The following is a 22257-nucleotide window of genomic DNA, read 5'->3' on the forward strand; positions in this document are numbered from 1 at the left end:
AAGCCAGCAGGCAACTGGGCCGCCACAGTCGCCCAAGAACGCTAATGCGAAGGTCCCGTCCCCAAGGGTCGCACATGCCCTGCCCTGCCACCAGACATGAAGGCAAAGGGGGGGGACAGGGGACACTAGCAAGCCCCGCTGGTCCGCTTCCTCCGTACACATGCTCACAAGGCTGTGCTACTATCTGGATTGCCGCGACAAGCCCGGGCTGGCAAATGCCAGGGCAGGGTAGCTCAGCCCCCGCAATTACAAACAAACTACGGAGTACCGAGTACGGACCGCATCAGCTCAGCTGAGTTCAGCTGGGTTGTGCAACATACCGTTTGCCCTTTTCGCATATGCACTGCAGTGGCTGGACTCAAGATCCTTTGGAAAGCAAGGTGCGGGCAGATGATGACCGGGAGGTTGGGCGGCTGGGAGACTAGTAGACTAGTAGCGGCAATCGGCAGGACGGATCAACCTTGCTTGAGAGGTTGTTCTGCAAGGGGTGGGGCCCCGCTACGAGTTCTTGCCAGGTACGTACTCGGTATGTAGAAATCCACCGCTCGGCTGGCAGAAAATTGACGCAAGTGCGGGGTTTTCCCAGGCCAAATGCCGCAGCAAACGCCGCCCGGCTCAGCTACCTACCTACCTACCTGAGGTATGGACGGACGAGCGTACTACGCACCACGACGTTGCGGCTAGTTCTGCTGGCATGCCATCATCCTCACACCTGTAGTGGCGCTGGGCTGGCTAAGATTCTCGACCCATCCATTTGACAACGTCAGCCTCCCTCTGCCCTCGCGGGGAACGAACGGGCAATTCACCCTCCGTCGCACCAGGACGCCTCCGAGACGCCGGCTTACCGAGATGACGGCGCTCCATCTCCAAGACGTGGATAACGACCTCAGAGGCCGTCTGGCCTTGGTGACAGGAGCCAGGTTTGTTTGTCCCTTTGGAAAAGCTTTCACGTCGTCCGTCCTTCCTCTTGCGCTAACGCAAATCACCGTCATGCCAAGCGGTGGCATCGGGTCGGCTTGCGCAAAAGCCCTAGCCGCCGAAGGCTGTGATGTGGTTTTGCACTATTCCTCCAGCAAGGTGCGACAGGGGTCGCCGCATCCGCTCCGAGGAATGCAGAGAGTTGACCGAGTAAAAAAAAAAAAAAAAAAAAAAAAAAAAAAAAAACCCCGAACATTAGGGCAAGACCGAGTCTCTAGCGCAGCAGCTTAGCAAAACCCACCCGTCGCAGCTATTCACCGTCGCGCAAGCCGATCTCCAAGTCAGGGAGTCCGCGCGGTCCTTGGTCTCGACCATCCTTGACATGCCCGCCGTGGCCCCCAAGCACAAGGCCATTTCCGTGCTGGTGGCTAATGCAGGTCTCGGACGACGCATTCGCGACATAAGCAGCATCGAGGAACAGGACTGGGATGAGATGATGGAGGTGAACGTCAGGAGCCAGTTCGTCGTCACCAGGTCCTGCGTGGGCGGCATGCGGCGTCAAGGCTGGGGGAGGGTGGTCCTCGTGGGGAGCATCGCGAGCAGGGGAGGTGGCTTGAACGGGTGCCACTATGCCGCTTCCAAAGGTGCTTTGACGTGAGTCTGCGACCGACCTGTGGAATGCTTCGGAAGACGACTTGGCTAGGTGGCTGATGCAAGCAGCTCCCTGGGTTTGAACTTGGCTACTCTACTTGCGCCGGAAGGTGTCACCGTCAACGTGGTGAGTAGGGACTCACGGGCAAATGGGTTGCTTCTCGCCCCTTGCATCCCCTTGCATGCTTACATTCCGCTAGGTGTCTCCAGCCATGATTGGGTCCACGGGCATGATTGCCTCGCCCAAGGGACGGTGAGTTTAGCCTCGCCTTGTTGTTTAGCACGCAGCTCATGGGCCCGCAGCACGTGGGACTCGGATTGCGACTATCAAGAGTTGATGTCGTCAGACCCCGGACTTGCGGTTGCCAGCACCGTGCCAGTTCATAGATTAGGCACCCCTGAGGAGGTGGCCAATGTGGTGGTCATGTAAGCGGGCTGGCGACTAGTCTTTTCCTGAATACGGAGAATGCTGACTTGACGGGTCAGGTTTGCAAAGACTGGATACATGACGGGTCAGGAGATCCTCCTTGCCGGAGGCCTAAAGTGACATAAACGACATATATCATCACATCCTCAATCAAGCCAACATTGCAAATCATACGTGGCAATGCCGTGCGGAGGCGGCGTGAATGTTCCACCGTTTATCGGTTCATTCGTACCGCAGGTCATTTATGTTCATCTTTAACTAAAACTGTACTTGGACGGGAACCTCCTTCCTCCAATGCGTTTCCCTGTTCCTTGGCCAGCAGCACTGGCTTTTGCTCCGGAACTTGAGTGAGATGCTGGCCCTCTGTGATGACGCTCTTGACGTTGTCGATAACCAGAATCTCCATTTCTTTCTGTCGTTCAAAGATTATTGTCAGCCACAACAAAAAAAAAAAAGAAAGAAAAAAAAGAAAACTCCCGTCTAACTCAACCCCGGGCCCTGGAGCGTCCGAATTCACGTACCTGAGTATCAATTGTGGCAGTACCAATATGCGGCAAGAGCACTGCTCCCGGATGGCTGACAAGCTTGGGGTTGATCTCGGGTTCTTTCTCAAACACGTCCAATCCAACGCTCCAAACCTTGCCAGACTCGAGGTTGTCCGCAAGAGATTGCTCGTCAATGATGGCACCTCTAGCAGTGTTGACAATGACGACGCCGTCTTTCATCTGCGCAAACTCTTTCGGCCCAATCAATCCTTGAGTAGCAGGTCCCAGCGGCAGGTGGACGGAGATGACGTCGCTGGTTCTGAGCAAGTCGTGGAAGCTGACATACTGGGGAGCGTTTTGACCCGCGAACTGCTTCTCCAAGTCGGCAACCGGCTTCCGATTATGGTACTGCAGCTTGAAGCCAAGGGCAGCAGCACGTTTAGCTGTAGCTGTTCCGATACCGCCCATGCCAAGGATGCCCAAAGTCAAGTGATGAGGATCACGACCTAGAGGGCTGGCACCGCGCCACTTACCCTCACGAAGCGCGAGTTGGGGGATCCAGGCTCTTCGCAGCGCACCTAGGATGAGAAAGATTGCCGTGTTGGCAGTAGCAGCATCGACTGCCGTAGGTGTGTTTGACACGGAGATTTCTGGGCAAGGCTCCTCGTCAGCAAAATCACGCTCCATGCGCCGTCACAGTCCCAGTGACAAGCACGTACTACGCTCTGTGCAAGGCTGAACATCAATCTGGTCGTAGCCCGCGCCGTTGTGTGACAGAAACTTCACAGAGGGGGGCAGGTGAGAAATGAGCTCAGCGTCGAATCTTCCGGTGATCTGCGCGAGTTCGTCGTTATTATTATTATTACTTTTTTTCCCTCTTGTCCGGCGGTATTTCCGAAATTGCAGGCCATGACCAAAATTACCTTGACGGAATCGTAGGTTCGTGAAATCGCCACGATGTTGTTGTACTTGCCGCTGTCGCAGTCTTTGATGAACTCGTCCCTGCTGCCAGATGTGACTTGCTAGAAGAGTAGAGCCAAGCCGTCAGCATGAGGGTTCAAATGCAGCCCGATTCTCCTCCTTTTCGCAGGGCATCAGCTACGAACCGTAACGTCAGCAAGTTCGGAGAGCTTGTCAAACTCTGCGTGCGCATGATGAATGATGCCGAGCATCAAAACGCCGGGCTTTTGCGCTTTTCCGCTCATTTTCGCCAATTGCAACGGGCTTTCCCTCTTTCTATCTTGAAGGGAGGTATGTGAAACCAGCCTGGCCCGTCACGAAGAATGATGAATGGGAGAAAAAGGGACTCGGGCTCATGAAAGCTTGGGAAAAGCGCTGGTGGGGGGGGGAGGGGGGGGTGGTTCCAGCCCCGCGGTCATTTGCCTCGCTTGGTTCGCTCCAACCACCCATTTGCCGCCGCCCAGCGCCCGCCGTTTGGAGGAAGTTGATTCAAGGGTGTTCCGGCTATTGGTCGCCAGGCTCCACCCCCAACAGATAGCGGGCCAAGTCCAAGGGCTTCTTCGGTTCCCCCTCCCATCTTACAACTTATATTAACAGGCTAATGAGGTCCACCCATGGATTGAGTCTCGATCACCAACCTCGCGGCATTTGATGCTTTCCATCGCCCATCGATAGGATATGTCTTAGCCCATTGCTATGCTGCGAAACCAGATGCCGAGCTCGGCCTCGGCACTTTCCAAGGCAAAACGGGTCTCGCGCGCCTGTTTATCGTGCCGTTCGCGCAAGACGCGCTGTGACCTGTGAGCTGGCTGACGGAGCCGATTGTGCCAAGGGGAGGGCGACACCAGCTCCCCCGCGAAACCCGTGAAACCCGTGAAACTTCCTTGAAATTGCTGACTGACGCGGCTCTCGGGAGCAAACAGTGACTCGGAGGGACGGTCCGGTATACCACCCTGCCGCCGATGCGTCGAACATCAGCTGGAATGTGTATTGGCCATATCCAGGCGTGGTGGTCGCAGAATCAAGGGGGTTCGTAACTCTACCACCCAGCCGGTCAATCCCGACAGAAAAACAGGCCCGACTCCATTCGGCCAGAAACCACCCAGTACCGCGATACATGACGATGATGATGGCGATGGCGGCGATGGCGGCGATAACAGCGATGGCGATGAAAGCGATCACAGCAGGCAAACAGGCCAATCTTGCGGCGCTGACCATCGCCCTATCGTGGTACGCGATTCGCGAACATGGCCTCCGGCTCCGCAGCAAACCGGCAACTGGCGCGCTGGCAGCTTCGAGGCCGGATCCGATCGCGACATGGAGGATTCAAGGACAAGCCCGGATGGTTTGGAAGGCCACATAGCCTCTACCGATCTCCTCAACCCGTCTGATGCGCTTGGCCTCCTCGCCCAAGTTGCCGACTTGGATCCAGCTAGCCAGAAACACACGGTCAAGGCCAAAACTGGCGCCGCTCGCGGACATGTTGCTGGCCGACGGCAAGACGCTGGTAGAACCGCAGTCGGCCAATATCCCCCGCTCCATGAAGGTGCCTTCTCCGTCTCGGATGCCTCGTATCTTTTAAAGAGGTAAGTCATGTTTCGCCATGTCCTTCACCAACACCCGGCATGCCAATCAATCCCCTCTCTGAAATAACAACGACACACAAGGTATCACGACAAATTCCATCCATTCTTCCCCGTTGCGCATGGCAAGATATTCAAAGAGGGTTCAATATCCGAATGGGCCGAGAAGGAGCCCCATCTTCTTACGGCCATTCTTACTGTAGCTTCCAAAGACGATCCCGCATGGTCCCACGTGTATGAGGCATGCTCTCGTCATATTGAGAGCTTCATGTCCAATCTGATATACGCTGGTTCGTCGTCGATTGGATCTGTTGAGGCACTCCTCATCCTTTCAGAATGGGCGCCACAGCGGCCTCAGGAAAACTCAGCCATTGGTTGCGGCCAAGAGGACCATGGCGCGTGGATGATTGTCGGCTTGGCGATCAGGTTGGGGTATTTGCAAAGGCTAGAACAGGCTGCGCTTCTGCCTGACGAAGGAAAGCTGTCGGAGGAAATGAGTCGCAAACGCGTCGTTTGGGCAGGCAAGTCAAGCCGAACAGATCACTATCGCTGACGCTGGATGCACATGCTCGCGGAACACTGACAAACGGGATACAGCCTGTTACATCAGCGATAGGCAAGTCTCAATAAGACTTGGCAAAGGATTTTGGTCCCGCGGTCCTGGCCCAGCTCTAAACTTGCGCGCCGCTGATTTTCCAACGCTGCATGCTCAAGGCTTGGGTCCAGACAACATGGGGCTGTTGTTTCAGGCCCATCTTGAACTCACGCAACTCATCAGCAATGCGCACGACATTTTGTACTCTTCAACAACCCACAGGAAGCACCTGTACGTTGGCGGAGAATATGTCCGATACATTGTCAGTTAGAATGAAACCCTCGGTAGGCTTAGGCTCAAAACTAATACTGCGGGGCGTAGGATGACTTTGCCACAATGCTGCGGAAATGGAAGCTCCTGTGGGCAAATCATAGCTGTAAGGGCTTGTTCTTTCGTCGTTGTCTTTTTCCAGTCTTGGAAATGTTGTCACTGATGAGTCTTTTGACAGTCACGCCGCCGGTCAAAGCGTCTCTGGTGCTGTCCTTTGAGTTCCTTCGGCTATACATCAACGCCTTTGCCTTTGAAGCAAACTTGAATCGGGCGGCAGCGCAAAATGCTCAGGAAAGTCCCAGAAGATCCAACGGGCCGCTGTTTTCCAACGTGGCTGGGAAGCCAGATGCGCGGTTCATCTATGAATCCATTGACGCTGCGAACTCGCTGCTCAGTATATTAAACAGCTTCATTGACCCAGTAGCGGGTCTCAAGTGCATGCCTCTCAAGTACTGCCTGTACGTGATTTATGCCGCCGTTTTCCTATTCAAGGTGAGTGAAACACCAGCGCGACGTCGGCATGTCGGCATGTCGGCATGTCGGCCTGTCGGCCTGTCGGCCGGGATGGCTAACGGGACTTTGCAGGCCCGGCTGGCCGGAGCCATCAGCAGCGAAGGCGACCGCGGCGTCCGGCGCGCTATTCAGGGGACGATTTCGCAGCTGCAAAAGACGTCGGATAATCCTCAAAGCCTAGGTAGACGGTACGCCACCTCGCTCCGGCTTCTTTGGAGAAAGTCATCCGCGAAGCAATCCAGCCAGGATTGCTCAATGCGCAGCGATGCGGTATCCGAGCCATCCGAGCCTTTGGTGGGCGAAGCGGAAGGACAGGAGCGCCCCGCGCCAACAGCAGCAGCCAAACCAGCCATGGACATGGACCCATTGAGTGGGTTCTCTTGGCGGGACCTGGACTCTCTGGGGCAGTTTATCGCAAGCAACACGACGATGACTATGACTGACGGGGTGCTCGGTGGTGGGGAATTTGACTGGGACCACGGCTCTGGCGGGCTGGATGATGTCGCGATACGGCCTCAATTCGACACGATGTGGGCTGGTCACGATATCATCTTCTGACAAGGAGCGGCTTATCACGATGCAGTGGAATTTGGACGGACTGCCTGAGCTCGCGGGGCGTTCACGGGGCAACCGGCACTTTTGGGTGTTCTTGTTCTATGGTTCCAGTATCATGTTGAACAAGCTGTGACATCCTTCTGTCTCGGGCTTGTGGGTTTTGTCAATGGTTCAGATTGTACGGCCAACCCATGTATTTGACTTCAACCGCGCGCGCCACCCCTGATTCCGGTGACAGGTCTCGGCTGTTCTCAATGTAAGACACCTCAAGATGGTCGCCAAGAGATCTATGACTACCAGGTAGGAAGGTACCTAGGAAATAAATGCCTGCTGTGCCTTGTCAGAGCTGGCGAGCGGCAGACTGTCGCAGGGACCAGCTCAACGTGCCAGGCTAGGTACCGAGGTAAACTGTACGGGAAAGAAGTTTAGAAGACCGCAAGGAAGGCCAGTAACCAAGCACACTTTTTCGGGCATCTTATATATACCAATACCGGTTGGCAACTTTATAGCGACTAGTGGGGCGATGGTCCTTCTACTCCTCCGGGTGGTCTAGTTGGTTTATGGCGTCGGACTGTAATAGACTCACAGCTCAATCCGAATGTCGCGTGTTCGATTCACGCCCTGGAGATATTTTTGCCTCTTCGCTCACTGCGTGTTCCGGGCGGTTTTTCTTTTCCTCCTCTTCTGCTCCTTCCAGCCTGCATTTTTACTTGCGGATCAGTGAATGAATGAATGACTGGGCTCAGGATGCACGCTTTTCCGACGTACCGGGTAGCAAAGAGAGACTGACCCGATAATGTCAAAAGTCTGTCGGCCTCGAGGACGCTTACTGCACACTGGTGGGCCCCACGACGGCATTTATGCACTCCAGAAAAGTACGAAAAAAAAAGGAAATGTCAAAAGGAACGATTTCAGCCGATGAGGTTAAGCAATGCGCGACGAGCTATGCCCTCACCAGAGCAAAAGGCAATTTATGCTAGGGCAATGGCACCTGCCGTGGGAATAGCACCGCCGTGCGGCTTTTCTTACTGAACAGGCTTCGGCCATGTCGCTGCACCTGGTGGACTGGAACAAGAACGAGTCGCCTCGTCCGTCGACGTAGCAACTGTCATTGGCGCGGTATCACGCCAACGGCCATGGGGCATTCCAGGGCGCGGACGGAGGACTTCAACGGCGAGAAGTATTGGGCGCTAATAAATATAAATAAACTCGTCATTCTCGCGGTCCGTGAGGTCGAGAAACGCCCTCTCACCGATCCTCGGCTGGCCCCCATATTCTGCCTCGCCAGCTGGGGCGGAATCCTGCGCCGCGGTTTCCTCCCGAGCAACCCCGTCCATGGCATGATACGACGACTCCATGGACCGATCGATAATCTTGGCTGGCTTCCCGTTTCTCACCCGCTTCTTCTCCTGCAGCTTGTTGAGCACAATCAGGTTGGCCCATTGAAGGGAGACGACTATGGCGAAAGCCACAATGATGCCCAGGCAAGCGCGCAGGCCGGGCTTGTACACAGGGGCGTCCTTTTCGTTGAAGAGCAAGGGGCCGACGATGTTGCCGGCTGAGGTGGCGGCGTTGTAGATGCTCATGTTGGCGGATTTCTTGGTGGTGCCGGCGGTGTTGCCTATGATCCACATGACGATGAGGGGGATGCCGCCGTAGAGGAACGCGAGGAGGTAGTACCCGGCCAAGAGGGCTGCTCTGTCGGAGTCGCGGCGCGGGACGGCGTACAGGACTGCCAGGCCGGCCACGACGGGAAGGGAGAAGGCGACGAGAATGGCGCCCTTGAGGCGAGTCCTCTGGGCCAGGAAGCTTGACAGGAAGATGACGACGACTTGCAGCGCTCCAAAGGGAATGTTGAGCAAGCTGCTCAGGTACTTGTCGGAGACCAAGCCGTTGATGATGAGGGGGCCAAAGGTGTTGGTGACGCTTGCGACAGCGTTGAGGAGAAAGGCCATGCCGATCCACAGGTAGGTCTTGGGCTCGAGGGCGGTTTCGAGCAGGTGACGGCACTTGAACTCGCGGCTGCCAGTTCCGGTCTGGTTGGCGCGAAGCCGCTCGATGGCTTGGGCCTTTTCATGCTCCGTCAGGAACCGAGCGGACGGGATGTCATTGTCCAGTCTCCAGTATGCAAGGGGAGCAGAGACGATGGTCAAGAGGCCGACAAAGAGGAAGATGCTGCATTGCCACATCAGCGACGTGTTGGCGAGGGACGCGGTTTTCAAACCCACATTTGCCACTCGTGCAGGAGAGGCGAGTTGATGTGGCCCAGGCCGTACGAGAGAGCGGCAGCGACAATGGTTGCGGCTCCATTGGTTCCGTACCATGCGGCGATTCGAACGGGCTGCTCAGCTCTTCTGTACCACTGGCTGGTAATGACACTAAACAGCGGCAGGCAGCCGGCTTCGAAGAGTCCCAGGAAGAACCGAGCAGCCATCAAGCCACCAAAGCTGTGGCCTGCGGCCATGGCAGCCTGCGCAACGCCCCAGCCCAGGCAAAGCGACGGCATCAATATGCGATGCGGCACCGTGACAATCAGGACAGACGAGAAGGGCTGCCATGCCAGCTGGGCGACGGGCGCGATGGAGCCGATAAGCGAGAACTGATTGCCGGTCAGATGGGCATCCGTCTTCAAGCCGTAGGTGGCGCCGTATCCGAGGACTGACTTGTCGAGGATCTGCAGGAAGTACACCCAGACCAAGACGACGAGGATGACGCGATCCGTCTTGCGGCAGATGCGACGACTATCTTGCTCTGTGAGCTCGACCTCCCCGTTGCCGATGCGGGCTAGCGCCCGATCCACATGCCTGAGCCGGGCGGGCGGCACGCCGTCTTTAGCTGCGGGGCTGATGCTCCGTGGACGTGGACCGCTGTCGGGGGCAGACTGGGCTTCGGGATCCCCTTGCGCCATGGTCCTTTGCGAATATCCGCCTCTCGTATCTGGTGCGAGCACGAGAGAGAGGGGGGGACGAGGAGGCGGGCGATGAGAAGGCTGCGGTGGGACTGCCGCTTCATATCGGGGCCAAATTGGGGGAAATATCGCGCTTCTTGTATCCGTCACTCCCGGAGCAGCTTGGTTGGGGATTCCTACCCTTGCGCAAGGACTCTGCGCCCCTGGTCGATGCCGCCATTTGCCTCACCGAGAGACCAACAGGCTCGGTCGGCATATGTAGTGTTGGAGACTACATATCAACCGACCTATGCCCCCCCCTAGTCATTCGACCCCCCCATAATAACTTAACAGACCTGACCAATGCTCTTTCCTAATATAGAGATACGCTAATAAATAGTAGTAGATCCCTTAATCTATAGTAGCCACTAGACTATAAGTATCTTTATATATATTTTTCTATAGTGAGTGACTTCCCTTATATTTTTACTAGGTATCCCTACCTAAGAACCTAATATTAAAAGTAGATAAAGTACCTTTATATAGACTTTTATATTGAAAGTGACTTCCTTTCTTTTATTAGGTAGGTACCTAGGTCTTTAGGTACTATACGTAGAAAAAGTACCTTTATATATATTTTTCTATATAAAGTGACTTCTTATATTTCTATGAAGTACCTAGGTACCTAGTATCTAGGTACTAGGGATAGAAAAAGAGGTACCTTTATATATATATTTCTATAGAAAGTGACTTCTTTTAATATTCTTACTAGGTACCCTTACGTAAGAACCTAATAAAACAGCAGAGAAAGTACTTCTCCCTATATTTTTCTAAAGAAAGCGACTTCTTTAATTTCTTTTACTAGGTACCCCTACCTAAGAACCTAGTAAAATATCAGAGAAAGTACTTCTCTATATAGCTTTCTATATAAAGTGACCTGACCCACTATTCCCTAATAAACCAATTATATTAAGAGTATAGCCCACAGCAATGGTCAGGTCAGTTAAGTTATTATGGGGGGGTCGGATGACAAGGGGGGAACACAGGTCGGTTGACCTGTACCCTCGTAGTGTTGTGCAATCGGCATGTTGCAAGAGTCGCAGCGAGTGCAAGGTAGTACCGTACTGCCAGAGCACGGCTACCTACCTTGGAGGCAGGCAGCAGAAGTGGCAGTGCAGGGGAAAGCCGATGGCTTTGCTGCGAGAAGGTGGGCATGGGAACGGGTGCTTCAAGGCGAAGTCGACTCGCGCCATCTAGGGGATTCTTCTGTTCGGCTCCGTTTTTCCCGGCTGACTTGCTGCGGAATGGTGCCAGGCCCAAGGGGACGTTGAGCGTGAAGACGGGGCGGGCGTCTCGGGAAGGATTTTGGCTGTATCCTGGATGGATCTGGATGGAGCGTCGACCACTGACTGGACCAGGGGATCACGGGCCACAGCCAAATTGACTTTTTGGTGGCTTCGTATGGCTTCATGGATGGGTGGATGGATGGGTGGATGGATGGAGGGGAGCTGGGTCTGGAGCTGGCTGGGGCAACCCCGCCCAGTGCAAGCATGCCGGGTAAATTGCAAGGTACCTGCCGAGCACCGAGCACGGGGTAGCGGAGCAGGTCAGGCTGGCGCTTTCTTCGCACTGTGCCGCTTATGGTATGGGATGCATCATCGATGAGTCACCTGGTCTTTATGCACTTGTGCACGGCGCACAACTCGACCAGCCCAAAGCCGGCAATTGAAATCCCCACGCTTGGCGCAGCCCCACCCGTGTGCACGCATGTGCACGCACTTGCCGGACACCTGAGAGACTTCCATCCATCATGCAGCTCTCGAGGCGGACGAAGCGGCCGTTTCACCTGGATCCAGAGTAGCAAGGCCCCCTGACTGCTCAACAGAGAGTAAACAACGAAACAACCAAGAGGGCGAGCACAATTGCCGCGTCGGCAAGCCAAAGACGGTAGAAATGCGTTTCAAATGCCCATCTTCAAGAAAGCTTGGACTGTCGCATCACGCATCAGTGACCCTGGGAGAGCGGCAGGACGGACGACGCATGCAAGCCGACGTACAGTTTTCTTGACAAGGCCGTTGAGAATTGCGGAGAGAAAGGGGGCCTTGTCTGCCAAATAGGGCAATCATCGATGATGACGTGGTGGGGAATGGCATTATCATGCCGGGATTTGGAAAGATGCGTCGTTTTGGCCAAAACTATTTTGGCACGAACTTGGTTATTGCAAGATCGACTTGTCTTTCTAAACAGAGTAAGAAGCTCTTGGTCCCGCTTCGGACCAATAGCTATTAGTGCCAGAGCTTCGATTCTGTGTCTAAAGACCGCGTGCGTTCTTTTAGAAGTATATAACTTTATGGTGCTCTTCATATCTGCTGGCGGAATAAAGAGGGGATTGGCGGACAATAGTTGATATTTTTACTTTATTCTAATGCCCTGTGTTTAGCGTGCGCAAGCAAAGTAGATCCTATTTACAACCTAAAGGCTCGTATCAACGTGCAAGATATAAAAGTCGAAGCCGAGATTGCCAGGGATTTTGGAGGAATACTGGCAAGTTGCAACGGTGCCCACCTGGTTACCCTGGCGTGTATGTTTCAGTTGAGCCTACTCCGCACGGAGACATACAGTATCAAACTATATACTCCGCGCTCCGCACTTGACCTCGCATCTCATAGCAGCTTTGCAGGAGTGTTGGCGTCTCGCCCGCAGGGTGATTGTGATTGTCTAGCAACGATATATTGACCGAGGGCCGGGGGCCGGGACAATCCACGTACGGATAATGCAAACTTGGAAGAACATTGGCAATCTAGTGCTAATGCCCCAATTGATTCCGTGTCAAGCGGCTTGAACGGGAAATGGCCCGCCGACTGAATCCCATCGATCATGTACTTGCATCGTCAAGTGTCGGGTCTACTACCAAGCCAACGATTCCAAGGCTCGTCATGTCATCCCATAAAATACATGATGCGCATTGCTACACAGGTCATTCAAGTAGACACATGGTTGAAAAGCATTTGCAACGTCCCTCCCCCCCCCAATTCTCACCGCAAGTGAGGTTAGCACGGCGCTCGTCTCCTGGCTGCGGGGAAATCTCACACCACGTCCTTTGCTGGTTGCATCGGTAGGGTCTCGCAGAAACGGGAAGCTGCACTTGGTCGGCATGGCATTGCTGGCAGGATTGGGCGGACAAAACATGCGGAAGATGGAGATTGCGGGTTGGCGAATCACAGGCAACGCAGAGAAGGAAGCCCAGCGACACCCCGTCCCCATTGATAAGAGCCATGTGTGAGGCCTGGACTGATGGCCAAGTAGAGCGAGGACGGGGAATTGAAGGCGAGTCGAGAGTCGAGAGTAGTTGCAGCTTCAACCCTCACATCGCGGCAACGCCGTTCCGTCCCGCGAGCCGGAACGGAAGGTCGGAGGTGCTGACGTTCAAGTTGAATCTTATCCACGCCGCTTGACCGATGGGCGATAAGCTCGGCTTCTGCAAGGGTCGGCCTTGACGAGCTTGCACGGCCCGATTCTGTCGTCATGTCGAGAAGGTCCCATTTCGACCCAACAGCCACATTCCTAACTTGGCTTGGGGGCCGGGGCCCGGCTTTGGTGGGTAGGTTATCTATCACATGCGCGGCTTTCCCTTTCAATAGCCAAACCTTTTGACGACTCCGTCCGCACAGGTAAGGGCAGCGACTGTTGCATCCGAGTTCCCCAGTGAAATCCCCAATCACTCTCCGCGACTTGCTGCACCCTCGCTCCCGACCGAGGTCGCCGATCCGCAAACGCCATCTCAAGTTTCTGCCCGAGGCCCATTGCAAGATATCCGCAGCCACACGTTGCCTGACGAGCAAGCGGTGACAAGTCATCAGCTCAGACGGGTCCGGGCGAGTTCATGCGCGCCATCTCAAGGGCCGATTAAGCTTTGCAGGCTAGGCAAGGGCGCCAGCCACAGTCCCTTCGTTCGGGGATGGCTCCAGCAAAGTAACCCGCCATCTCCGTGCGCCAGATCCAGGGGAAAACTGCAGGACAACCACGCTCGCCTTGATCCGAGTGATTGTGGACTGGTACGGTGAGCGGCGCAAAAAGTCGTGATTGCGATCCTGCGTTTTCCCCAATGGGGCTCAGACGAGTTCCAGACTTGGCTGATCCTCCCAAACCTAGGCCCGACTTTCCAGAAAAAGAGTAGCTGCCCTTGTTTTCTGTCACACTTCTTGGTTGAGAAAGGTCCCAGAGCAGGCAATCGCAACGCCTTAGTATACTTATACACGGCGGCAGATTCGTCCATCATTGCAAAGGCATGCATTTCAGAGGCTGCTCTTGCTGTTGTCATCATGATCCTTGGCTCTCTCGGGAAGACTTAACATGAGAGGCGAGGTGGTCGTATACGTCATCACCTGGTCATGAACTTTCGGACAGGTCGTTGCAACTTCCAACGAAGCTATGAGCTTAGCGGCGAACCGACTTGCTTGCCCTTTGGGCTACACCAGCCTTGCCAAAATGGGGTCTGGTTATCCATAGTAGTCGCCGTGTCCGATTTCGAAAACCTTGCAATCCTGTGGGTTGTCGGACCTGCCAAATGAGAGATGCCTTCAGTCACGCTTCTAGCTTTTATTCAACCATGCACACCGTGCAAAAGTCCCCTAAGAAAATGACCGAGACTCCGTGATGAAACGGCAGGGTATCGGATGGCATGCCACACGATACATGTCATCTTGGTCTTGCAGAATTTCCACCGTTTCACCAAAGAGGTGCTAATCCGTGGCGCATCTGCCACCAGCGCGGTCGTTGTAGCCGCGGATAGGCCATGTTATAGCCAGAACCCGCGGCTTGGCCGGCCGTCTCGCGCTGATATGGGCAGGCCGTGCGTGTGGACCTTGACCAAGGGGTTTCCGGAGCTAGTTGATGATAGGTGAACGAACGGCTTGGCTATTGTTGGATTTCCTGCTCCATTCCATTGCACTCGGAAGGTCTGGAGGTTCCTTCTTGGCCAGAGTCGATGGCAAACCCTATAAGACATGGCATGTCCCAGCAAGAAAGTCGTTCATGAAATGGCATATATAGTCACCATCGCTCGTTCTGTGTCTCTGCATACTATTTCAAATAAAGCATACGCACGGCGGAAAGATTCATGACCACTCTTTTATACTGAAAAAAGCGTCTGTGCAAGATCGCCGTCAACTTTACAGCACCGGTTTGAATATGCGTTGTACCCTTTCAGCATTGACAGCGTTGCTGGGAGCAGTTGCTGCTGCTCCGTCGTCACTCCTTCCCAGAGCTAGGAATAACGGCTTCACGATCGCCCGGGCTGGTGGAGTTGATAAGATCATCATCACCGAGGATAATACTCTCAACGGCACCTATCATGATTCCAAGTCAAAGAGCGTCAGTGTATCCGCGTCCTATTCAGCGACGCATATGCCATTTCAATTTGTCAACAATTTCGGCGGTGGACAGGTCAAGGCTTATGTCACGGGCTTGGACTCCGACGACAAAGTTGTCTTCATCAAATCTGACGGCAGTCTGTATTATCCCAGCTCTGGGGGATCCGAGGTGCCCGTCGAGATCAGCAACCATGATATTGCAATCAATCTTCCCGGCCGTGATAGGCGATTCAGTCTTCATTTGCCCATTCCGATGCACTCTGGCCGAGTTTACTTTTCCGAAGGAGAATTGAAGTTCTTCATGGTCAAGGTTCCCGGTGGAGATGGCTTAGTTCAGCCCTCAGTCACCAACACGGCGGATCCGAGTTCCGAGACGAACTGGGGATTCATCGAGTTCACTTACAACGCCGACGGTTCCATCTTCTCCAACATCAGCTACGTTGACTTTGTGGGCATTATTCTGAGCATGTCTCTGTCCGTCAAGGATGGCGCCGGCACACAGGAGACAAAAGGTCTGGATGGTGGTGCCGTGTCGGCTCTCTGCAATGGATTGATTTCTCAATCCGAGAACGACGGTCGCAACTGGGGAGCCTTGTGCGTTGCCAACGGAGCTGGCGAGCCTATCCGAGTTTTGTCGCCCAATGTCTATCGTATCGTCAAACCGGGCGATTTCGAGGACTACTGGCAAGCATATGTCGACGAGGTCTGGCACTATTACACGGACAAGGCACTCACCATCGACACCCAGGGACCTGCGGGCAACGTCAAGTGCCGCGTGAGTGGTGGCACCATGTCTTGCGACGGAGACAATCGACCCTACAGCAAGCCAGCAGCCGCCGACATTTGGGGCTGCGATAGCGGCACGTTTGCAAAGCAAAATGGAGATAACGGTGTCCACCTTGCCGTCATCCCGCGACTCTGTGCGGCCTTTGTTCGTTCAACACTGCTGATTGATCAAGGCAATGTCCAGCCGAGACTTGCCGCCAAGAAGTACTACAAGGTCAACCCTACGAACCACTACAGTCGGCTGGTTCACGGAAGAGAGATTGATGGAAGAGGGTACGCATTCGCCTATGACGATGTCAACGCTGACGGCGAGAATGCGTCGGGAACACTTTCTTCTGGGCGCCCCAACACCCTGACCGTGTATTTTGGTGGATCACCAAGCTAATTCTGCGCCCGAGGTAATAAGACAGGCGAGCAGAGTTTTTAGCTCACCGACGCATGATCTGTTTGGGCCGCCATTGTTCTTTTCAAGTATTTGTGTATCCAGATGGTGCAGAAGTTGGGGGTTTTATGTGGTTCGTGTTAAGCTCAGTACTGTACATAACGTTGTAAATATTCGCACGCTCCTTAGAAGAACATTTGAGCAGCATTGAGCGCAGATGCAGGTGCGAAGCATGTTTTTCGCGACTGCTTCAGGGGTTACGCTGCATGCGAAAAGATGTCGTCTTTAAGAGCCAGTAAAGGCGGCGGCGGCGGGTGTGGAGAAGTTGAGCTTTTTCCCCGAATGAAGAGCTCCTTGTGCAAGTTGACGGTGACGCCGGTGACTGTGCAGGCTTGACGGACGTTGTGTCAAGATTGGGTGAAAGTTCAGCATTGTTGGCATGACGGGAGTTCTGCCTGGCAGGCAGTCGTTGAAGACGGTCTGTTCCGTTTGCATGAAAATGCTTCGCTTCAGATACGGAGTACTCCGCAGTTGCTTCTCCTTCCGCAATTGCCATAGTACGGAGTACATTCGCCCCTGACATGACATGATGAAGTGTGGGCAAATAGGTCAGGTGACTAGTGACTCGGGTCGATCCTTCCCTCTCAGGGAAACGGAACCTCCTGTGGGAGCTGAACAGTCAAGCTGCACTACGGAGTACTCCCACTACTCCCAGGCCGTCACCGCTTTACGAGGCTCGGTGACTTGTCTGCGTCGGACTCGGCTTTATGCCTGCATTGAATACGAGTCTGGCATGAATGAGTCATGACTGAATCATTCACACGCCGCGCATCGCATTTCTCGCCCGAGGGTTCATCACCCAAAGCATCGTAAACTGGCTCACCATATGTGGCATATGGGATATGGGCAGCCAAGTTAGGGCGAGAAGAGGCGTCACCAGCTGTCCCCTCGCAATCAAGTAAGTTGACATTGATTACCAGCTCTTGGATCACACATAGACTACCAGACCCGAGGGGCGAACTATAAAGCGCCTACCTTAGGTACCTACCTCCTAACCTACCTTAGGAGGTACGAAGAGTAGTGGTGTCCACGGCCTACCAGACCTGTACTTGGGAGGTACATGGTGGGCACGGGCATCCAGCCACTGCTACCCACTCCGTGAGTTACTAATAGTTGCAATTGAGACAACCCAGCTACCTACCTAGGTATTTATAATTACGAGAAGTTGGCGCACGTATAGGCTGAGGGCGGGCTGGCGCAGCCTACCGGCAACTACCAGGTAGCAATTCACGCAGGTGGACGCGCGGCGCGGCGCATCCCAGCCAAGTTCAACGCCGTCAGTTCTGATGTGGAGCCGCCTCCACTGGCCAGAAACTGCCGGTGGCCATTTCTCAATAACAGGTCTGGTACGGTCTGGTACCTACCAGGTCCCTGCCAGGTGCCTATTCGGGCCTGACACGCGTTGCTTGGAGGCCCATTGGGTGGCGCGTCTTGGCTGACTGGGGCCGACAGGTAATTCATTACCAGGTACGGAGTACCTAGGTATGTATGTATTACCTGGAAGCGCAGTTGAGCCGACAGGTAATTCATTACCAGGTACGGAGTACCTAGGTATGTATTACCTTGAAGCGCAGTTGAGCCGGCAGGCGCTCTAGACGGGTCCTGGCCCTAGGCTCCTAGCCACTGATTGCGAACAGCCTGGCCATTTCCCCAACCGACGGAGCACCAGACGCTTTCAACGGCCAATGGTCTGCACTGTACCAGCACACATGTAGTAAAGTCACAGGCGCCAAGGGATTGGTTGAACTTGGCATCAAATGCAAGCTTGAGGTTGCAATCTATCTGGTTGTGTTGCAGGGGCCGAGGCCTGTCCCACAACGTTCCTGGCTCCTAGACCCTATGTGGCTTGAATCCAACACTGACGAGAAGGATGCAAGGACAAGCTTCCATGTCCAGAGGCAGAGAGATCCGGTGCCGTTTCTGCGTTTCTGCGTTTCTGCGTTTCAACTCCACAAAAAACTCCAAGGAACCGGCAAAGGCATTGGACGTACTTGGTACCGGCCCAGGCTCCTTGTTTCGTCTTTCTGCACGGCGATCCAACCATACTTCCTCTTCTACCGGGTGCATCCTTCCCAGCCGATTTTATTAGACTGTCAACTCTCTTTATCCAGGCCCCTTGCATCCACCCCTTTGTTTAGCACTCTACTTTGTACTGCGTTTTTTTTTTCCCCTCTCCTTTTTTTTTCTTTTTCTTTTTTTGCCATTGTACGTAGGCTCTTTCGACATATCCCGCTCGTCCCAATCACCGACGCGGCAGAGGCTCGTTTCTTCACTCTGTCGAGCGACACGATTCATCTCGAGGCAATCGCTCCTTCCCTAAACCGCTTGACGTGACGTGGTTCATGTATCCGAACCGCTCGCCCCGTCCAGCCTGAGCTCTTCCTCTTTGGCGCCCCCCAAACACACGAGACAAAAGTAGGAACTGCATAGCGGAAAGCGTGCCGGCCAAGCAATCATGAACTTGTCCAAAAAGCTGGACCGAGCCGTCCAGTGGGCCGGGGAGAAGATGGGCTCCGATGCGAAAACTTCCCATTCAGAAGAGTTCCAGAGGTTAGAGGCCGAGATGAGTCTCCGCCAAGAGGGTATGTTGATGTCGTACTCGCTTCGACGCTCGGAGACGTTGGTTTCGCTGACGGATCGCGTCCAGGAATGGAACACCTCCAAAAGGCCACCTCGGTATATTCGAAATGGCTTTCCCGCCGATGCGATGCGTTTGAGGACAAGGGTCGCAGCCCTCCATCTGCCCTTTTAGGTCGCACCATGACGGCTCATGGAAACGAGTTTGAGCCCGACTCCGACTTTGGCAATGCTCTTGTTGCCGTTGGTCGCGCCAACGAGCGCGTCGCCAATCTGCACAGCAACTTTGCCGACGACGTCACTGCCAACTGGCTTCACCATGTGGATCGAAACGTCACAATGATGAGAGACTATCAGGTACTCGATAAGCACGTGGGAACATGTCGAACAAGTGTCCATGCTAATCCATGTCCCGTAGACGGCTCGGAAGAAGCTTGAAAGTCGTCGGCTAGCTTACGATGCCAGTGTGTCCAAGATGCAAAAATCGAAACGGGACGACTTTCGAGTTGAGGAAGAAATGCGCATCAACAAGACCAAGTTTGACGATGCAAGCGAGGATGTCATGAGACGCATGCAAGACGTGCAAGCCTCCGAGGCAGATTCCATTGCCGCCCTCGACGCGTTCTTAGAGTCGCAACTCAATTACCACGAGAAAGCCGCAGAGGAATTACGTCGTGTCCGTCACGCATTGGCCGAGGGTGGTCGACCAGACTCACCGTCTGGAGCTGAGCTGCGCATTTCTAGAGCGCGTTCCAATACATCAAGATCATGGCAAGATGCCAGGCAGGGAGAGTCGGGCAGGTCAAGCCCGCTACCCGAAAGAGCTCCTCCCCGCCGCGCAGCAAGTTCGCATGTTGCACCGCCGCTACCGACACAACCACCGTCTCTTCCCGCGCCTTCACAGTCTTCGCGCCAGTCCCTGGCCCGAGCAGCAATTTCTGGAACCAGAACTCCGCTTGCGTCTGCAGGAGCACGGGCGCCGTCCTTGAGGGCCACGGCGGATACTGGAGGCTATGGACACCAGTCCGACGACGTCTTCCGAGACGATGATGATTCGACGGGTAGCGGTGACGGCAGCCATGGTTGGGGAAACCGTAGCGCGAGTTCGGCCACCAGTTACGACAGCATATCGCGCGTCGGAAGTGGAAATGAGTTGAGAAAGGCGACAACGGCGGCGCCACCTCCACCACCACCACCGAACAGGGCAAAGAAGCCCCCCCCACCGCCTGTGCCGGCGCGACGGGCGCACTTGAATCGCTGAAGCAGAATTTGCGCCAGACGCAAAAGTTCCAGCTTCGACTAACCCATATGACGAGAGTGGTTCATTTTAAAGGGGGGGGGGGGGGGGGACCCAAGAAGCGGGCATGTTAAAGACAATCGATAAATCATGATCGGGCTACAAGGGATAGAAGAGATTGGAAAGATAATATGCATTGATGAAACTTGTGTGTTTGAGTCAATAATACGGATCGACAATGCTAAACCGGATGTGATTTCGCCAATGCATTGGATGCCAGAATGAATGTGAAGAATGTGAAGTGTTGTTTTGTCTGGGGTTGGGTATGTACCATGTCAGCACCGAGGACTCTTGAGGCTTGGAAGCACCGTCCGTGCCTGCACCAACAAATGCCGATCCGGACCACTTTTGATTAGCAGTTTTCGCGCCACGAGAAGTGGGGCCCTTGACTCTCAGGTGTTAACTGCTCAAGTTTTTTTGAGAAATTCAGTCACGTGGGGCGCAATTGTTTCCGGCAGCTCATTCGCCTGGTCCCTTTTGAAGCTCTGTGAAGTCACTCCCGGATTCGTCAACTCACATTGCATTGTTGCGCTTCAGCCAAGTTCCATCCAGCCCTTCATTAGCGTCGCATCCTATAGACTCACGCCGCCATGGCCACCGAAGATGAGCGATACAGGCAATCGAGTCAATTTCGTCTCTGGTCTTTCTCGCCAACCAACCTGCAGGAGCTTAGGGACAAGACCAATTCACTGGCAAAACAGCAAATCACATCACGATTGGACCCCGTGCCCGACTTTCTCACGGCCGATGAAGAAGCCCAACTCGTCAAGTTCTTCACCATCGAGCTCATTCGAGCTGCGCAGTTCTGCGAACTGCCCACCGAAATCCGCTCGACGGCAGCCGTGTTTCTCCGGCGATTCTACATAACAAACTCCGTCATGACGTATCCCCCTACCGAGCTTCTCAAGACGTGTCTGTTTTTCGGGTGCAAGGCCGAAGGCTTCTACATCCGACTAGCCAAGTTGGCCGAAAAGTTTCCAAGCACTACGAGTGACCAGATTCTCGCCGGTGAATTTCTGCTTTGCCAAGGCATTCGCTTTGCTTTTGACGTCCGACACCCCTTTAGAGCGTTGGAAGGGGCCATCCTGGAGCTTCGAAAGAGGCTGCCAGAGGAAGAGCCCAGGGTAAACAATGCACATGCTCGTGCCAGGGAAATACTCAAGTTCAGTTCTCTGGTTACGGATGTGTACTTTCACTTCACACCGAGTCAGATCATGATGGCGTCGCTGTTGATGGTTGATTCGGGACTTGTGGACGTTTTATTTCCCCGGCCTGTCGGGAGTGCAGGGTTGCGTGTTGACGAAGCCATCGCTACGCATACCGATCTCCACGAAAAAATCCTGACGACCCTAAAGAGCTGCCAAGCCATGTTGGAAACGGAGCCGCCTGAAAGAATGACAGAGTATTGGGGAACGGTAAGCGCGCGTTCACGGCTAAAGTCTTCTTCTTCTTCTTCTCTCCATGCTCGGCCGCTAATGTCCCCAAGCCCGAAATCGTCAAATCGATGAAGCCTTTGCGGAGGAAGTTGCAAAAATGCCGAGACCCGGATCGTGCCAATCTCGTCGAATTGCAGCGGGCCCGTCGGGAACAAGCAGTGGCAAAGCCCAAGAACGCGAATCCTACAAATGACGGTGCCGTTTTTGGAGACTCGGACTCCAGAGAAGCCAAGCGCCGAAAAGTCGATAACCCAGACGATGTGTTTGGTCCAGCTCTAAGGTGAAAATAGCAAACACCGCGCTTCCTGTCTCGTTGGCAGCTGCACCGCCGAGCGTGCATTGCGAGCCTACGGCCCGATTATCGCATGTACTATATATTCAAGCATTCGCGTTTGGGCACTCACTCTACGCCGCCCGTGCTGCGTCGAGGGGGCTGAGGCTCATTGCTCATTGCCGCCGTCAACTGGATGACTGATTGGGCCATGGTTAGGGCCCTGTCAAAC

At 54.3% G+C, this 22257-nt stretch overlaps 7 protein-coding genes across 7 annotated transcripts; 5 read left to right on the forward strand and 2 right to left on the reverse strand.

Annotated features, from left to right (window-relative positions):
* Window positions 1-849: 849 nt before the first annotated feature.
* Window positions 850-2116, forward strand: UV8b_05160 (uncharacterized protein; the record flags this gene model as incomplete). Its single annotated transcript, XM_043142658.1, has 7 exons — window positions 850-920; window positions 999-1077; window positions 1178-1572; window positions 1639-1696; window positions 1770-1822; window positions 1873-1995; window positions 2056-2116. 7 exons carry the CDS (start codon window positions 850-852, stop codon window positions 2114-2116), a joined length of 840 nt encoding a protein of 279 aa, XP_042998592.1.
* Window positions 2117-2234: 118 nt separating this feature from the next.
* Window positions 2235-3686, reverse strand: UV8b_05161 (uncharacterized protein; the record flags this gene model as incomplete). Its single annotated transcript, XM_043142659.1, has 5 exons — window positions 2235-2408; window positions 2518-3131; window positions 3201-3315; window positions 3405-3503; window positions 3588-3686. The coding sequence occupies 5 exons, from the start codon at window positions 3684-3686 to the stop codon at window positions 2235-2237; spliced, it is 1101 nt and encodes a 366-aa protein (XP_042998593.1).
* Window positions 3687-4137: 451 nt separating this feature from the next.
* Window positions 4138-6960, forward strand: UV8b_05162 (uncharacterized protein; the record flags this gene model as incomplete). Its single annotated transcript, XM_043142660.1, has 7 exons — window positions 4138-4241; window positions 4365-5027; window positions 5109-5545; window positions 5622-5881; window positions 5941-5995; window positions 6068-6381; window positions 6475-6960. 7 exons carry the CDS (start codon window positions 4138-4140, stop codon window positions 6958-6960), a joined length of 2319 nt encoding a protein of 772 aa, XP_042998594.1.
* A 1187-nt stretch (window positions 6961-8147) lies between these two features.
* Window positions 8148-9865, reverse strand: UV8b_05163 (uncharacterized protein; the record flags this gene model as incomplete). The annotated part of the gene is made up of 2 exons (XM_043142661.1): window positions 8148-9132; window positions 9186-9865. The coding sequence occupies 2 exons, from the start codon at window positions 9863-9865 to the stop codon at window positions 8148-8150; spliced, it is 1665 nt and encodes a 554-aa protein (XP_042998595.1).
* A 5169-nt stretch (window positions 9866-15034) lies between these two features.
* Window positions 15035-16387, forward strand: UV8b_05164 (uncharacterized protein; the record flags this gene model as incomplete). Its single annotated transcript, XM_043142662.1, has 1 exon — window positions 15035-16387. One exon carries the CDS (start codon window positions 15035-15037, stop codon window positions 16385-16387), a length of 1353 nt encoding a protein of 450 aa, XP_042998596.1.
* Window positions 16388-18899: 2512 nt separating this feature from the next.
* Window positions 18900-20282, forward strand: UV8b_05165 (uncharacterized protein; the record flags this gene model as incomplete). The annotated part of the gene is made up of 3 exons (XM_043142663.1): window positions 18900-19026; window positions 19092-19378; window positions 19440-20282. 3 exons carry the CDS (start codon window positions 18900-18902, stop codon window positions 20280-20282), a joined length of 1257 nt encoding a protein of 418 aa, XP_042998597.1.
* Window positions 20283-20908: 626 nt separating this feature from the next.
* UV8b_05166 (uncharacterized protein) lies at window positions 20909-22038 on the forward strand (the record flags this gene model as incomplete). The annotated part of the gene is made up of 2 exons (XM_043142664.1): window positions 20909-21733; window positions 21805-22038. The coding sequence occupies 2 exons, from the start codon at window positions 20909-20911 to the stop codon at window positions 22036-22038; spliced, it is 1059 nt and encodes a 352-aa protein (XP_042998598.1).
* Window positions 22039-22257: the final 219 nt, after the last annotated feature.

This window comes from Ustilaginoidea virens, chromosome 4 (assembly GCF_000687475.1).
Source record: "Ustilaginoidea virens chromosome 4, complete sequence".
Taxonomy (NCBI): Eukaryota; Fungi; Ascomycota; class Sordariomycetes; order Hypocreales; family Clavicipitaceae; genus Ustilaginoidea; species Ustilaginoidea virens.